The 18,151-nt window shown below is 41.7% G+C and overlaps 1 protein-coding gene across 1 annotated transcript in view; it reads right to left on the bottom strand.

Annotated features, from left to right (window-relative positions):
* The window catches only part of LOC115459102 (VPS10 domain-containing receptor SorCS1-like), a gene marked incomplete at both ends in the record, with an annotated part of 299,388 nt that overhangs the window by 97,092 nt on the left and 184,145 nt on the right, over positions 1–18,151 (bottom strand). The window contains 3 exon segments of the mRNA XM_030188967.1: positions 70–161; positions 5,762–5,838; positions 9,245–9,347. Of these exon segments, the coding sequence (XP_030044827.1) occupies positions 70–161; positions 5,762–5,838; positions 9,245–9,347 (272 nt within the window).

Here is an 18,151-nt window from a genome sequence, read left to right as displayed (position 1 = left end):
GGTGATCTTAATTACAGTCTTGTCTAGAAGCAACACCGTTGGAGACTTACAACTGTTGTTTGACATTACCATAAATGCCTAATGGGAAGTGATGTATGTTTCATAGCAACCAGGACACCACCTTGATCCAGGAACAGAACACTGTGCTCTTCTTCAAAGATCTAGAGGGGGGGAAAAAACATGCACAAATGGATATATGTTTCTTTAATTTAACACAAGTTTTTGTAGTCGTTATGATCCTAAAGAGCAGTCAGTTCTTTGCAGGTAGTGATAGCTTACAGAGGACTAACAAAAGAATTATCCAGAAATGATGTACTTGAGCTTTCGAGATCAGAGAGGCCCATTCTTGCCATCTGTGTGGTCTGTAAAGCTCCTCTGTTGGATACCACTGGCATTCCCCAATAAAAGAATCAACGTTTTCCACTTAATAAAATGTAATAGCAAAGTAATTCTTAGATGTATGGGCTGAAGCAACAGGACAGGAAAGACATTTGAAAGGTTGGATTTAGGTTTTGTCTGTCAAGTCTCTCTCACTTGAAAAGCTCTACTGAAATCAAATGTTTTCGGATCATTGCCTGCTGGCATGTGACCTATTTATGAGTGCACTCCGCATTCCGTGATTTCTTGGAAAGGAAAAACCATTGTAGAATTCAGCAAAATAGACCAGGTGCTTTCAGAATAATTCTATAAGCTCATGCCTACAGCATGGGCAGCATTTCCCTCCTCTCCTTTCTCTTCCATTCACATGCATTTCCCCCCATCCCTCCCCTTCCATTCATGTGCAGCATTTGCCCCGCTCCCTTCCCTTCCATCTATGTACAGCATTCGCCTCATCTCCCTTCCCTTTCATTCATGTGCACCTCTCCCTCTCCCCCTCCCTCCTGCAGGTCCACATCTCTTCTTCTCTCTATATCCCCCCTTCCCTCATGTGGGTCCGGAGTGATTTCCTTCTTATCTCCCTCTGTCCCCCTCCCTGGGCCCTATAAACATGTGGTGTTCACTGGCACTGCAGTCAGTGATTATAACAGGCTCTCTTCAGCTGCCATATGACTTTCTCTCTGCCACGTTCTGCCCACTCAGAAACAGGAAGTTGCAACGGAGGGAAGAACCCCGGAGCTGGCCAGAGAGAGAAAGTTGTAATTTAATTTAGATAATTGTGTTTTATTAGTTATGGTCTTATTATTTTTGGTTTGCTGTGCTTTCCTATTATTGACTGGAGTTCTTATTTGTTTGGTTATGAGATGTATTTTTTTTTAATGTAAACCGTTCTGTTTTGCAATTTGCAATAAGAAACGGTATATAAAAAGAATAAATGATAAATAAATGATAATTGTTGCCTGCAGTGCCAGTAAATACCACAGGTCTGTAGGCTTGAGGGGGGATAACAGAGGTTAGGTAGGAAATCAACACAGGACCTGCAGGAGGGAAGGGGGGAGGGGGATAGAGGAAGGTATGAGCCAATGCCAAACTGCTGGGAAGCAGGGAGAGAGTCAATGTGTGAGATCAGGCCCCTTTAGCATGTGGGCTGAAGGGTCTCAAATGCATGTGTCACACGCAGAATAAAAATGTCCTTTTTGCCTTGAGCAGTTCTTTCCATTCCATTATCACTGAAAGATCTCCTAATTTGGGGTCTAACCTAGTCCCGCCCAAAACATGCCTCCAACATGCCCCCTTTTGGACACACTGAATTTAAAATGTCCACATTCTGCCTTTCAAAATCATGATTTGGATGGGGTTTTTTGGCCAGTTTGAGACATTCATCTACTTCAAAAATGAGTGCCTTGGTGTTTACACCTGCCATTCACACAGCGTAAGGAGTCACATTTATTTTACTTATTTATTTGTTACATTTATATCCCAAATTTTCCCACCTATTTGTAGGCTCAATGTGGCTTACATAGTACCGGAGAGGCGTTACAGACTCCGGTGTAAACAAATACAAAGTGATGTTGTGGTAAGATAAAGTTCATGTGGCACAGCCACACTAGGGAATCGTACAACGGAAGAGTTGTGTTATGTCCATTACGTTCTTTAGTTTTGTTGTGTTGCAAAGATCAGGCATTTATGTTGGATCGGTAGGGTATGCCTTTTTATACAGGTTAGTTTTTAGTGTTTTCCGGAAATTTAGGTGGTCGTTCGTAGTTTTCAAGGCTTTTGGCAATGCGTTCCACAGTTGTGTGTTTATGTAGGAAAAACCGGATGCGTAAGTTGATTTGTATTTGAGTCCTTTGCAGCTTGGGTAGTGCAGATTTAGGTACGTTCGTGTTGATTCAGATGTGTTTCTAGTTGGTAGGTCGATCAAGTCTGTCATGTATTCCGGAGCTTCACCGTAGATAATTTTGTTAACATCTAAGTTTTGGCAGACCAATGTGGGTTTGTGCTAATATTCTATAATGACTTAGGTGCACCTAAGTGCAGTTATAGATTCACGCTAAGTGCATCCCATTATAGCATCTAAATCAAGGTGCCAAGTTGCAAAATTGCTTTGTTTATTTTCCCCCTCCCAGCTTCTTTTGTAAATGGTTACTTTTTTATACAACTAATTTTTGATCTGGCTTACCACTTTTATGTTGGACTACACAATTACAATAATAAAAAAGTACGTATGTAAAGAGTCTATTCTTTATTTTTGAAAGGAAGGAGGAAAAGACCTCAGACACTCAACTGTTGCTGTTTATAGATTGCATTTCATTGAAATCCTTCGTCATGGGTCTGAAAAACCTCCACCTTTTCTACATTTTTCAATGTTAGGCTATTCTTTATATTTCCTTTATTTTTTATATTTATATTTATGTTTAACTTATTTTCATACTTTTTAGTATGAAAACTGATAACTAATGACTTAACTGGCTTGTAGAGCCTCCTGTCTGCTCAACAGTCTGCTCTTTCAAAATCTGCATGACAGTTCACAAAATTATCTATGGCGAAGCACCGGGGTACATGACAGACCTTATCGACCTGCCAACCAGAAACACCATAAAATCAGCACAATCATACCTAAACCTCCACTACCCAAGCATCAAAGGACTCAAATACAAATGCACTTATGCATCTAGCTTTTCCTACTTAAGCACACAACTATGGAACGCACTACCAAAAGTAGTAAAAACTACGCTCGAACACCCAAATTTCCGGAAAGTACTAAAGACAGACCTGTTCAGAAAAGCATACCCCACCGAGCCAACATAAAAAATCTGGATACCTGCGACACAACATAACCAAAGACCGTAATGGACATATCCTAACTCTTCCTCTCCCTCTCTAAGTTCCTCCAATTGTATTTACCATACATGTAACCCATTCTACCACAATTTCACCTTGTATTGTTCATACCTGTATTTGTTTAAACCGGAATCAGCTAACGCCGTTTACGGTACTATGTAAGCCAGATTGAGCCTGCAAAAAGGTGGGAAAATGTTGGGATACAAATGTAACAAATAAAATAAAATAAACAGAGTGCTACAGTTTTGTAATAGCGTTCTCAAGAGCTACTCCTGTGTCTCTGTCATTAAGTCCTTTCTCTTTGCCAGCTGTCTTTACTGTGATGGATCAAAGGTAAACATAAATATAAACTAAAAAAAACAAAAAAAAAGAAATATAAAAAAAGCCTAATATTGAAAAACATAGAAAAAGGTAGAGGTTTTTGAGACCTACGACAAAAGAGCTCAATGAAATACAAAGAAGTTATGGTACTGCAAACTATGAACATCAACAGTTGAGTGTCTGAGGTCTTTTCCTCCTTCCTCTTGAAAATAAGAATAGGCTCTTTATATATACATTTGTTTAGAATTGTAATTATTTTTTTATACAGACAGATATATAAGTGGGTGCATTCAGGGCTGTCAGCTGATTTACTAAAAGTACATGAACTTTGACCTCAACTTCAAGCCATTTTTATGATTGATCCATCACATAAGCTGCACACAGTGAGGGTGATTCTATAACTGGGGGCCCGGAAGAAGCTATTTTATAAAGTAACTACTTTCCTGATAGAATACTAGCCTAATTGCTTAAATAAATGCATAAATCTTAGGTGCCAGCATGTATACCAGCCATAGAGCTGGCCTGTGAGTGCCTAACTGCCAGAGATAAGTTACCGTGAACAATGGTATATTTATTGGTTAAATACAGTGAGTCCAAAGGGTTTGAATGCTGAATTAGAGTGGGGCTCTTTAATTTAGGGGTAGGTTTCGGTTCTGTCCAATGGGGGCCGGAGTTTCCGAATACGTCATGATGATGAGTTCTTTAAATGGGTGTGTGTAAGATGCCGTCGCCATCTTGACAGGAATATTTCCTAAGTAATGTGGTCAGGCTGGCAGTAGAACGGCATAAGGGTAATTAAGATCTTTTTGTTAGATTATGCTATGGTGGTGGGTAGTAGAATTATGATCTTTTCACCCCGTGGCTAAGACGTTAATTGGTTATCTTTTTGCAGGGGAAGTCCTTGACACAGCCAGATGGCGAAACATGCATGTCGGGCAGTTTGAATCCCCGTATAGAAAATGCCAAAAGATAAGTGTGTTTAGTCTATTTAAAGTTAAGATAAAGCCGATGAAGAGTTGAGTGCTACTTTCAATTGCCAAAAATTAATGTTGGACAATTAAGCACCACTGAGGCAAGGGTTGTGGAAGTTTCTTTAAAAAATAATAAGCGATAGTTAGTAAAGTGGAAGGTGGGATAATTAATATCTGGGACAGGTGAAGTGTGAATCAGTATTTATGGTCTCTAGATAAAGGTTGATATTTGGGTCTGCCTTTAATCCTGTTGATAACTGCCAGAGATATGCATGTCAGTTACGATATTCTATAAATTATGTGCATAACTGTGAGTCCTACCTATGCCCCACTCACCACTGTTCCCGCTAAGCTGAATGGGAGTCTCCACCTACAGACTTGCCAGTAGGGGGAGCTGTTTCACTATCACATTTCCAATAGTGAAGGACAAGCAAGCTCTGCAGGACTCCAGGGAACCTGACTCTCCCTAGTGATTGATAACACAATATTGAAGCACTACCCCCTACTGGCAGCAATGCAGTTGGAGGACTCCTGCTCAGCTTAGAGGGAACAGTGCCACTAACATGTAAAGGTAGGCATAATTTTGGCACTTATATGTCTATGTGCACATATACACATATGTGAATGCCATTATTCTACACATGTACACATATGCAATCAGTTTGCAAATGAATGGCATAGCCAGTCTTTCTATTTTGGGTGAGCCATTCCAACCCCCCCCCCCCCCCCCCCGAGACATCTAGGCAGCAATTTATCTTTGCTGCCTGCACCGGCCCCCACAGGCTTGCATCCAGCCAGTGAGGAAACAGGAAGTGATGTCAGCGAGGGCAGGATGGGGCAGAGGGAAGCCTGCTGAGGCCGGCGCAGGCAGCAACGATGAATCACTGCAGCCGCCAGGATACCTGTGAAGTACACTGGGGAGGGATGGGGGGACTCAGATAGGGGGCAGATGCTCAGCTGCCAGCAGAGAAAAAGAGGAGATGAGAGCGAAGCACTGCTGCTGGGTGGGCATGAGTTAGGAATAGGTGGGCCTGTGTCCACCCAGGCCCATGTTGTAAATGTAAGTGCCTTTTTTTTTTTTTAAATAGAAGTGGAGAACAGAAATCAACCTCCCTGCTCCGATTTGGAAATAAAGTCACGTAGCCCAGGGATCGCAGCACAAAACAGTGACCTAGGTTTGAGTCCCCTCTTTTACATGATCTTGAATGACTCACTTCCTCAAAAAAAAGCCTGAGCTCATAATTTACCTGTATCCATGTGTTCCCAGCATCAGATGAGATAAACATGCTGATATCACTGTCTGTGAGTTCTGAGCCTATATTTCCTGGAAAATCAGAATGCATAGCCAAAAAGAATCAGTTTTGTTCTTCATTTGTGAAGTTTAATTACAATTCGTGTATGACGCTTCTTGTTTTGGTAAAAGAAAGACAATAGTATATCAAGTCTGGAATAAACACAAACATATTGGCCTAGATAGAGCATTGTACACTACAGTAATGAAATTTGGTTTTTATGTTCAAATTATCCAGAAAATGAGACAGAGGCAGTAACTTGCAGTAAATACCAGAGATTAGGGGCCTTTTGTGGACACGTTCCTAAAAGAAACGTCCATACACCATTATTAAGCTGGACTTAGGAAAATCCACTTCTTATTTCTAGGATAAGCAGCACAAAACCTGTTTTACTTTTTGGAGATCTGCCAGATACTTGCGACCTGGATTGGCCACTTTTGGAAACAGGATGCTGGACTTGATGGACCTTCAGTCTATCCCAGTATGGCAACACTTCTTATGTTCTTATATTTGTGAGCAAATATTAGTAGAGATAAAAATAACTTTTTGTCAACGTTTCACTAGGGCAATGGTTGTGAGCCTTTCTTCTGTCGTGGTACACCTGACAGACAATATTCATGTGTGTAACATGGAAGGGCATTTTTTTTTTTAAATGTCCAAGTCTGAACTAGGACGTTCTGCTCATAACATCAAACACACACACACACACACACACACACACACACACACACACACACACACACAAATCCATCTCATAGCCATTTTGAACAGGAAAAATGTCAGAGTTTCCTGTTCAAAACTATGTGAAAACATCCAAAATGAACAGCCATTTTCCAAAATAAAAAGTCCAAATTATGAATGCCAAAAAAAACAGGGACAAGGACATATGCCCGGCAGTATTTGTAGAAAAATGACCACACAGAGAGCAGCATGGTGGTCAGTGCAGTGGACTTGAATCCAGGGTGCCCAGGTTCATATTCCACTGCAACTCTGTTATTTTAAATGGTGACCCATCCAGAGACAGGGAATGACATACTGTTCCTGAATGTGAACCAGACTGAAGTCACAGATGTTAAAAACACCAAATTGATTATTGGGACCCTACACGGTCCGTGTTTCAGCCGAAAAGGCCTTCTTCAGGGGTCTTGGTTTTCTCCAGAACTTCAGATCCTTAAACGTGAAGGATGGAAACTGGAAAGGACATGGCGTAAATCTCACCTGGATGAAGACAGGCTAAACTGGTTCAGACATTATGGATTATTGCCTGCCTGATAGATAGGATCTGAACCACGTTTAAGGATCTGAAGTAATGGAGAAAACCAAGACCCCTGAAGAAGGCCTTTTTGGCCGAAACACGGACCGTGTAGGGTCCCAATAAATCCAGTCTGCTTTTGGCTTCCTTTCCCTCCTGTCTGTAAACCCTGAATCCCTTGTGCAGTTAGCCCCTCAGCCTTGCTCTTGTCTGGGGCTGGTGGACACTTCTGTATCCAGTCTGCTTTTGGTTTCCTGCCCATCCTGTCTGAGACCCTGTACCTTGAACCCTGTTCTACCCAAGCTTATGTTTGTTTCCTGCCTGTTTGAGACCCTGTGTCCTGTCTAGTCTGTCTTGTCTGGTTCCCTGTTCACCTCGGGCTTCTGCCCTACCCTGATTAGTCAAGCTTGTTTTGAAAAGTCCTTATCTGTTCTTCCTCTGTTTGTGGCTGGTTGTCTCCAGCTTCAGTTCCCCTCCTGCTTGTGTCTGCCCTGCTTGCTTTCAGTTTCCTTCCAGTCAAGCCTGTTTGGAAATCCTGAATCCTGATTCCTATCCTGAACCCTGTTTTGGCCAAGCTTGTTTTAGAATTTTATTTATTTATTGCATTTGTATCCCACTTTTTCCCACCTATTTGTAGGCTCAAAGTGGCTTACAGAGTGTGGTTATGACATAATCATTTCATAATAACAGGTACAATTTTTAAAGTTTGAATGCTGGTAAGAGAAGATAAGCATATTCATTTCATGCTAACAAGTATAATTCTTATTGTTTAAAGATTGGGTAAGGGAGGATAGACGGGAAGTGTTAGGTAAGTTAAAGGTGAGCTGTAGTGATTGTGTGATTTGTTGAGGTAGTTTGTAGGCTATGTATTTTCCTTGTAAGTAATGTATATTGTGACCTCATCTGCATATATGAAAGGGTGAAGGCCATGGTTGGATAAGGACTTGGCAATATGAGTTTATAAGAATTGAAGTCTTTAAAATTTGGATAGTGACGAAAGGGCAGCGTATTCATTTGAAAAAATTGCAGGCAATCAACTACCCAAGCTTCTGAGAATCCACAACAAAAATTTAAAAATGTGAGAAAACATTTTGATGAAGTTTGTTTGCATTGGTGACATCTGATAAGAATTATTTTAGTTGCTGGGATACTGTTTGTACTTCTTCAGCACAAGCATTTACACCAGCCTCCGTGATGGCGTAAGTGCTTGTGCCTAAAATTATGCGTGAAATTGCAAACTTATGCTAGTATTTTATAACAGCAATTATGCACAATTGCTGATAAAGAATTCATGCTTAGCATCCAGCAGTTTTGCACCTAACTTTCAGAAAACATTACTGAATTTACCATTAAGTGATTGGAATGTACTTTACAGGACAGCATCTACCACTTATGCACTTTACTGCCAATCGTTGGCGCCTCCGATGCTTAAATGCGCTATTATTCTGTAACATATGTGCACACTTGGGGGCTGAATTCTATAAATGGCGCCTAAAAGTCAGTGCTGAAAATGTTATGGGCTGAACATTATTCTATAAAGGGTAGGCGTCTTTTATAGAATAGCGATTAGAGCATAAACCGCGCCTGACTTTAGGTGCCAGCAATTATGCCTGCAAAAAGCAGGTGTAAATGCTAGTGCCTAAATTAGGTGTGGTTCAGCGGAATTCTGTATTTGTGCGTGTACAATTTTGGAACACCCACAAAATGCCCCTAGCCACGCCCCCCCCCCCCCCCCCCCCACATTTACACATGGTTGGATTTGCATGCAGATCGTTATAAAATGCAGCCAATTAATGCCATTAATTTGTTGTCAGCAGCCAATTTTTAGCACTGGTTGGTTTGTTAAGCAATTAAGTTGAACGTGCAAATTGGTACGTGCTGTTTGTGCATCCAACTTTAGTCGCCATTTATAGAATCCGGAGGTTGCTGCCTAACTTTAGGCTTCAAGTTACAGAATGAGGGGCTCAGCGTTTTTGAACATTAAGCCCTACATTACCGAAGAAGGCAGCCTTCAATATCACTCCGTTTACTTTTCATAGACATAAAAGGCCGTTTGTAAAATCATACAACAGAGTAGTTTGCATAAAACATCAACAGCTAATTCCAGATGGTCCAAATCACATTTCCTACCTCTGTGGTTAAAAACGTGCAGTCTTGCCTACGGTAAGTAAGTGAATATTTCGTACCTGATGCCACTATAATGCCTGGTGCAGTATCTCTGCTAGCAATGTTTCCTGAGGTGTAAGGATTATCTGAGACCTTCAGGTGAAGATGAAGAGAGCAGTATGGCTAGAAGAAATCAAAGGTACATGACAGGTTGGAATTCCTTAAAGATCAATGCAGAACAGCAAGAATTGTACGTTATCTTACACCAGATTCTAGGGACATTTCACCCAAATCATAGCGCCTACTGGGGAGGCTCTGTCCATCTCTATGCCTAGGTACAAAGGCACACACCACACACACACACACACACACACACACACATTTATATATATATATATATATATATATATATATATACCAACACAATTACTATCTAGGTTAAATAAAATAATGGTTGCATATGTCATACAATGTGAATTGTTAAGCAGCCGTTGCAACAATCAAATATATTCAATCTTTATTTAATGTCAAAAAATCCAGAATAATAAGTATTGCGGTAACCACACATTCCATCATCCATCCACACTCATTCCACACCATTCAATCATACATCTACACTCCATAAAATACGAGGATTAATATTGGGGGATGTTTGCAACTAATATGTGTAGTAACTGTTAGTGTGGAATGTAATTATATGTGGAACTATTTTATGGAGTGTAGATGTATGATTGAATGGTGTGGAATGAGTGTGGATGGATGATGGAATGTGTGGTTTCCGTAATACTTATTATTATGGATTTTTTTACATTTAATAAAGATTGAATATATTTGATTGTTGCAACAGTTGCTTAACAATTCACATCATATATATATACATAAGGACAGAAAGGTGGCAATTCTACACAGTGCCTCAAAGGGGCATACCTAAGCCGATAGAGAATAGTAGAGTAGATCCATTTTGGAGTACCTAATGGTCAGCACATACACGTCTGTCATGTAAGTTATCCATATAAGTGGGCGTGTCTAAGTGCACCTTGCAATGAGCACAACTGCTGGAAGTCTAGAAATTGTGCCCATCGCTGGTGACACGCCCATGCTCCTCCTATGCTCATGCCCCCTTGCGGTTGTGTGCTGTGCAACTTAGGTGCACTCCGGCCAATATTCAAAATTATTAAAGCAGGCAAGAGAGGCTCTTGCCCACTTAAATCACTTGCCTGTGGCTAAAATCAGGAGCCCTTAACCAGTCAACACCACTGACTATTTGCAGATTGTTCCTGCACTGAAGCTGGCTAACTTGTGGGCATTCTGGGTTATGTGCTTAAATGCCAATATTCAACCCTTGACCACATATGATAGTCGGTTAAATTAGGCTGCATAAGTAGCAGTCCTATCTTTAGACAGCTCAGCATATGTGGTCAAGGGCTGAATATTGAACTTATTTATTTAGATTTTGCTCACACCTTTTTCAGTAGTAGCTCAAGGTGAGTTACATTCAGGTACACTGGATATTTCTCTGACCCAGGAGGGCTCACAATCTAAGTTTGTACCTGAGGCAATGGAGGGTTAAGTGACTTGCCCAAGATCACAAGGAGCAGCAGTGGGATTTGAACTGGCCACCTCTGGATTGCAAGACCAGTGCTCTATCCACTAGGCCACTCCTCCACTTGACCACATAACCAGATACTCAATGCTGTTGCCTGGATATAGCCCAGTACTGACGGGAATACAGCCTGCGGCGGGCATATAAAGACTGACCACCATCGCTGAATATCGACTGGACTGTTTATAGAATAGCTCCTAAGTGCATAATTGCCAATTATTGCAATCCTCTGCGTACAATGGTGCTCCTATTCCACAAATCAATGCATGTAAATGGCACCGAAATGTAAGCGCCGCTTATAGAATTATCCTTAAAGACACACAGATAGGGTTACCATATTTTTCACAAGAAAAAAAAGAGGACACATGCCCCGCCCCTGTCACACCTCACCCCACTCCCTGTCACACCCCCACCCCACCCCCTGTCACTTTGACACCCCCCGAAGAAAGCCAGATTCCTTCTCTTTCCACCCTATGTTATCCCCATCCCAATTTTCCAGCCTTCCTTCCCTTCACCCACATGACTCCATTCATTACCCCCTCCTTCTGTGTACTTTTACTGCACTTCTGTGAAAGTCTTGCGAGGCCACCGCTCGAACTCTCGGCAGCCATTTTGAATTGGTGCTGGGAGCAAGAAAAGTCTACAGCCGCATCAGGCAGGAAAGAGCCCCCCCCCCCCCCCCGAAAGAGGTCACTAGACCACCAGGGCACCACACTAAGGTAGCGGAGGGGAGGATATGACACCCCTGAGGCCCGCCCTACTCTGCCCCCCACCAGCCTGCCCGTTTCTCCGCAAATCTGGAAAAAAGGGCAGGCTGGCAAAATCCTCCCGGATGCCTGACCATATCCTCAAAAAGAGGACATGTCCGGGTAGATCCAGATATATGGAAACCTTACACACAGACACAGGCACAAAGATATACATAAACAAAAAGACACACACTGACTCACAGAAACACATGAAGACACATTCATCGTGCATCCCCTGTCACCTAACAAGATGCATTTCACTGAGTCATTTCACACCGAGTCTCCAAACAGACATGCATGAGGAAAGCACTTAAATGAGATTTTAGGCCCATGGTTTGTGTGCCCAGAAAACAAGCTCAATTTTCACTCATTAGTAAGCTTCTAATAGCGCTAATTAGATAGGGAAATGAAATCCTAAATGGAATTACCTAGTTAAACATGTAACAATATAGCATGGTAAATATATAGTGAGATGAAAATTAGTTCAGGGTGTCCTTTCCCAGCCTCCGTCCCCCTCCCCCCGGAAGGCCAATAAACAGCACAGAGTGTGCAATATTCAAAAAGCCCACTTCTGCAGTTAAAATGTTATATTAGTCACAGAAATGTCTTTGATTACAACCTTCTATACGATCTAATGTACGTGTTTTACAACTTCGGCATTTATGGGGTAATTTAAGAACTGTGCAGACATAAATATTACACACATACACTTTTTCCCTGTGCAGGCTTCCATAAATTTTCAAATGAATGTTTCCATATATTTCTATTTCAAAAATTACCTCAGAGAATGTAACCAGTTACTTTTACATCCATTCTTTTTACCATATACAAATTTTCCAAGTTAAGGGGTCCATTTACTAAGATGCACTGAAAAATGGCCTGCGGTAGTGTAGGCGCCAGTTTTGGGCACACGCAGAATCATTTTTCAGGGCACCTGTAAAAAAGGCCCTTTTAACATTTTTTGCCGAAAAAGGACGTGCGGCAAAATGAAAATTTGCTGCGCGTCCATTTTGGGTCTGAGACCTTACCGCCAGCCATTGACCTAGCGGTAAAGTCTTATACGGTAACGGGGCGGTAATGACCTACATGCACCAAATGCCACTTGGCGCGCATCCGATACAAGCGGCAGAAATTAGCAATTATTTTTCTGGCCATGCGTATCAGACGCACGGCAAAAATGAAATTATCGCAAGAGCCGTGTGATAGCCATGCGGTAACTCCATTTTGGCGCGCATTGGGCGCACGTAGATGCTTACATGGCTTAGTAAAAGAGCCCTTAAGTTACATATGTAAGTTTGGATTTTGAAAAATACGTATATAAATATGAAACTCCTCCCCCCGCCCCAGGAGTGCCTCCATTCAGTCTGGGCCAGACAACTACATCTCGCTTCTCAGTCTGACAACTTAAAAAACACACACACACACAATTTCTGTATATAAATCACAGCTTTACACATCAATGCTTTAGAAAATGACCCTTCCTGTGATTTTCCTTTACTGCACCAAAATGATTTAAATGCTACTGAAGGCGATTTTCTAATGGAACAGAAATATATGGGATCGAAAGTCTACATGGAAATTAGCCAGAAGGCGCACTTTATAGAAAAACAATGACAGTCTCTATATAGAGTATATTATATACCGTGCACACACTCAATATCCCAGTGGTTCTCAAACCTTTTCATTCTGTGGTGCCCTTAGTGTCCATGCAATGTTTCATGGTGCCCCCCGCCATATATTTCTCTCCCCCCCACAATACAAATAAAAAAGTTATTCTGGGGGGGGGGGGGGGAACCCTTTTCAAAATTGGGTTAGTATCAGCTTTGTTCTATGATTTTCAAGGGCCCTTAAATTTACAAATACCTGGAAGAAAGAGGCTGGCATTATTGGTGGGTATAAATGGAGTGCAGGACATATGTACATGCTGAATAAGACCCGGCATACAGTGTTTGAAATCCTTAATGCAGGCACTGCTATACAGCACAGCTAATCTTATACCAGCTACAGTTAGGCAAGCCGTGGACTGGGTGTTTCTCAGCACAAACTTTGGAGCATGACAAATTTCATGCCCCGTCGACTTGGTTTCACTGACCACTCAGTGCTGCATGGAGATCTACTTTGTTAAATTAAAAAAAAAATTTATCCTGTCTGTGGCTAAACACTGGAAGCCCTCCTCTGCTAGAAAGTGTGCTAAATATCAAGCTACTTACGATATCCAGCAGTCCTGGGAACATTTTCTCCAGGTCTGCCTTTAGACACTGCAAACGCCAACTCCTAACGTCTGACACCACCCGCAGTGCAACCAACCCTTCACACGGCCACTGTGCCCGCCCCTCTCCCACAGTCGACATTGCAACCACCAATATATATGCGGTAGTACCTGAAAACCTCTCTCTTTAATAAGGCCTACCACGAAAACCCACAACTGACTAAACCACAACACCTATCCACCTTTATCAGAATGTATCTTTTTATAACTGCTTGACCAATTCCTCTTCTTTTCCTTCACTTCTTTGTAACACCAATTGTATTCTTTACCCTGGTATGGCGACGCCATATAAGGTCTTTGTAAGCCACGTTGAGCCTGCAAATAGGTGGGAAAATGTGGGATACAAGTGCAATAAATAATAAATAAACCCGGTGCAGGGATTGGATGGGAATCCAAGCAGTATACATAAAGTTTGCATAAAAGAACGGATTGATATAGCAAGTGGAAGAACAGCGTTAACACATTAAGATGCAATAACCCGTGTCTTGGCAACCAATCAGCATATGCTTGCCTCTCCCTCCGTGGCACCCCTGTGAGTTTCCCATGGTGCACCAGGGTGCCACGGCACCCAGTTTGGGAAATGCTGCAATATCCTATATATATTTAATATCCTTTATATGGCACTAAAAACTTTAGAATTAGAATTTATTGTATCTTATTCACCCTTATCCAGGGTGGAAAAAAAAAAACTCATACATAAAATAAACAACTATTCCACATCAACAACTGTAAACAATAGCATACTAGACAAAGAAAGAGGCATCCAGCGCAGTTCCAAATAAACTACCAGGAGTTTTCGATTCCAACAATCCACCCCAGTCAAATACAAGGCAGTCCTCTTCAAGAAGGTACGTGATGTGCCAAGAACAATGGCCCCAATATAGAGAACGTGAGCGAAAGCCGGGCTGTCTCCTGCGGTCTGTGCTGAACCTGGATATTCAATGCCAGTCACTTTCCAGTGAACAGAATTGAATATCCATGTTTTTTTTTCAGCCAGTTTGACGACAACTGGTTATGTCGATAGTAACATAGTAGATGACGGCAGAAAAAGACCTGCACGGTCCATCCAGTCTGCCCAACAAGATAACTCATATTTGCTGCTTTTTGTGTATACCCTACTTTGATTTGTACCTGTGCTCTTCAGGGCACAGACCGTATAAGTCTGCCCAGCACTATCCTCACCTCCCAACCACCAGCCCTGCCTCCCAACCACCGGCTCTGGCACAGACCGTACAAGTCTGCCCAGCCCTATCCCCGCCTCCCAACCACCAGCCCCGCCTCCCGATCTTGACTAAGCTCCTGAGGATCCATTCCTTCGGCACAGGATTCCTTTATGCTTATCCCACGCATGTTTGAATTCCGTTATTCAGACATTGCCGGTTATCTTTAAACCGGGCAAAGATATGCCAGGGTTTGTTGTGGCCAAATATGACCGCCAAAACCGGTTAAAAAATCAGTAGGTACGAGACAAGATGGCGGCGATAACGGATGTGTGATCCCGAAGCTCCTCAGATCTCTCTTTGTTTGATCCTGAGAACTTCTTTCCCCGATAGTTTAGATGGGGAAAAGAAAGGGAAAAACGTTGGTACCTACCTCCGTGGCACCAACGTCGACACCAATCTCTAGGCAATCGACTTTGGAGAACTTTGGCATCGGGGTCCTTGGCGAGTTGGTATCCACTTCGACGGTCTCAAACCCCTCCTGGGATGAGTGCAGCGCAGAGGGAGCGACGCTGAGTCCTCCCGTTCTCACCGCGCCTCCACAACCCGGAAGTGGACCGTTAGCAGTGGGGTCACTGCAGTTGGAAGCGTGCTCTCCGATGCTAGTGGTAGGAGGACCCACCGCCGGATTAACCTCGAGTTTAGAAACAACAAAGCAGGGGCAGACGCAGGACGCCACCCCCGCTACTCGAGGTTTGCCTTCCGAGAAGAATGGAGGACGAATAAGACCAATGTCGGTGACTATGGAAAGTCTGTGGGACGCAATACAGGAGGTCAATGGAACGTTACTACAGATGAATAAGTCTATTAAAGGTGAGATTGGTGAATTGAAGCAAACTGTTCAAGATTTATCTCTAAATGTCCAAGAGCACAAGGAAAAGATCTTTCAGATGGAAAATGAGGTTGAGAAATTAAAGAATTTAACTATAACTTTAGTAAAGGACAAAGAAATCCAGGAAAGAAAATTAGAATACTTGGAAAATAATACTCGGAAGAATAACCTGAGGATGCTGAATTTCCCCAAATCCCCTCTAATATCAGCAGATGAAATGCTTAAAAAATATTTCGGTGAAGTACTGGGGATTTTGAAAGAGGGATTTCCACCTATTACACGGCTCCAGTATATTACTGGAAATGTGAAATTATTGAAAGAGCAACCTCAGATTACAGCAAATTTGAACTTGACTGAATTTCTTGAGACCTCTCTGGAATGTATTACAGAGAGAACAACATTGTTAGTGACTTTTGCTCTTGAACTTGATAAACAAAATATTCTTAGATTATATTTTCGCCATGTAAATGATGTTTTTTTGGGGCAAAAAATACAGATTTTTCCTGACTTAGCTAGGAATACACAGAAGAGAAGAAAGGAATTTTTACTTTATAAATCTAGAGTTTTGAAATTAGGTGCCACTTTTCTTTTGAAATTCCCATGCAAATGTCATATTATGTTTGGTTCTAATAACTATATATTTTTTTCCCCACAAAAATTATTACAATTTATTTCATCCAAGGAAAATGTTCTAGAACCTAATGTGTTGCTATCCTAAATGCGCTGATACGTCGGCTGTGAATTTCAACTATGCCCTTTCCGTTAAGAATATTTGGCTTATTTTTATAGGCCTCTTTTTCTTTCTTTCTTTTTTTTTTTTTCCTAGTATCCTGTCTCAAATTATTGTGGACTAATATTAATTTGTTAATCTTGACTTAGAACCTATATAGGTAATAAGTAACTAAAAGTTGTTGTTATTTGAGCATTACTGATATTTCCTGATTTATGTCAAGAGATGTAAATATGAACATTATAAATAAAGAATTAAAAAATAAAAAATAAAAAATCAGTAGGTAGCCGTTTATGTCAAGTGATATAACTGGTTATCCGCCAGCAGCTGTGGATAGTCAGCAGAGGATAGCCGGTTATCCTTGGCTGAATATTGGCGAATAGCCGGTTAAACGCTATTTAACCAGTCAGCACCTGTTATGACCGGTTAAATAGCGCTAAATATTTGGCGGAATAAGTGTTCTCTCAACTGTCTCTTAAACACTGGCAACCTTGACTCATTTTTTAGCCGTAACGCCAATCTGTTCTATTCTACTGGGCCAGTGATAGAAAGAGCACTAGTTCCTGTTAATTCCAGTAGTAATCGCTGTAGTGCAGGCACCACAAGGTCACATATCATAGATGACCTCAACAGTCATGACGGCATTCACAGACATCATGGCATTCTTCAAAGAGAAAGAAAAATTTCCAGTTGAGAATTTGATGATGGCATTTTATTTTCAAAAGAAATCCATTTGCAAAATAGTTTTACTGTTCTACAAATTAGTGCAGGACAGAAGCACAATTAAAGGAGAAAAAAAACATTTACAATGTTTGAATTCATATCTTCAAAAGACCCAGGGGCCCTTTTACAAAGGCACGTTGAAAATGGCCTGCGGTAGTGTAGATGCATGTTTTGAGTGCACGTAGAATCATTTTTCAGCGCACCTGTAAAATAAATGCCTTTTTAAAATTTTTGCTGAAAATGGACGTGTGGCAAAATGAAAATTGGCAGATTAAATTGTTTTCAATATCGGGCCCTGCATGCATAAATCATGACTCTAATATAAACAGAAGAACAGGCAATCTCACCTACAAACCAAACACAGCAAAGGAGGAAAAAAAGGGGGCTAGATGATGTCTTTGTCACGATTGTGGTCGTGACCCCTCTCAGACTCACCTTATTTCCGGCGGTCTGCATCTGAGCTGGCTTCTGTCTATTCTTCTTGAGTTAGCTCTGTCTCTGTCTCTGTGTGCTGGATGCTTCCAGTGTGGCTCTAATTACTCAACTATACTGCACCTGTGTGTGTTAAGCCTCTCTGTGCTTCAGTATGCTTTCTGCCTGTGTCCTGTAGTTGTGACATCATCAGTCAGGGCCAGGTTAGTGTTGGTGCAGTTAGCACTTCTGCCTTGTCTTGCTTGCATTGCTTCTTAGTTAAGGTTCCTAGTCTGTATTCCTTGCTTGTTAGTCCCCTGAATCCTTTCCTGAATCCAGTCCTGTTGGCTCCTTTTCCCTCCTGTCTGAGAACCCTGTATCCTTTGTGCGGTTAGCACCTCAGCCTTGCTCTTGTCTGGGTGCCTATGGGCACTTCCGAATCCTGTCTGC

The sequence above is a fragment of the Microcaecilia unicolor genome, unplaced genomic scaffold (genome assembly GCF_901765095.1).
Source record: "Microcaecilia unicolor unplaced genomic scaffold, aMicUni1.1, whole genome shotgun sequence".
Classification (NCBI taxonomy): Eukaryota; Metazoa; Chordata; class Amphibia; order Gymnophiona; family Siphonopidae; genus Microcaecilia; species Microcaecilia unicolor.
This window is presented reverse-complemented; position numbering and strand designations above follow the sequence as displayed.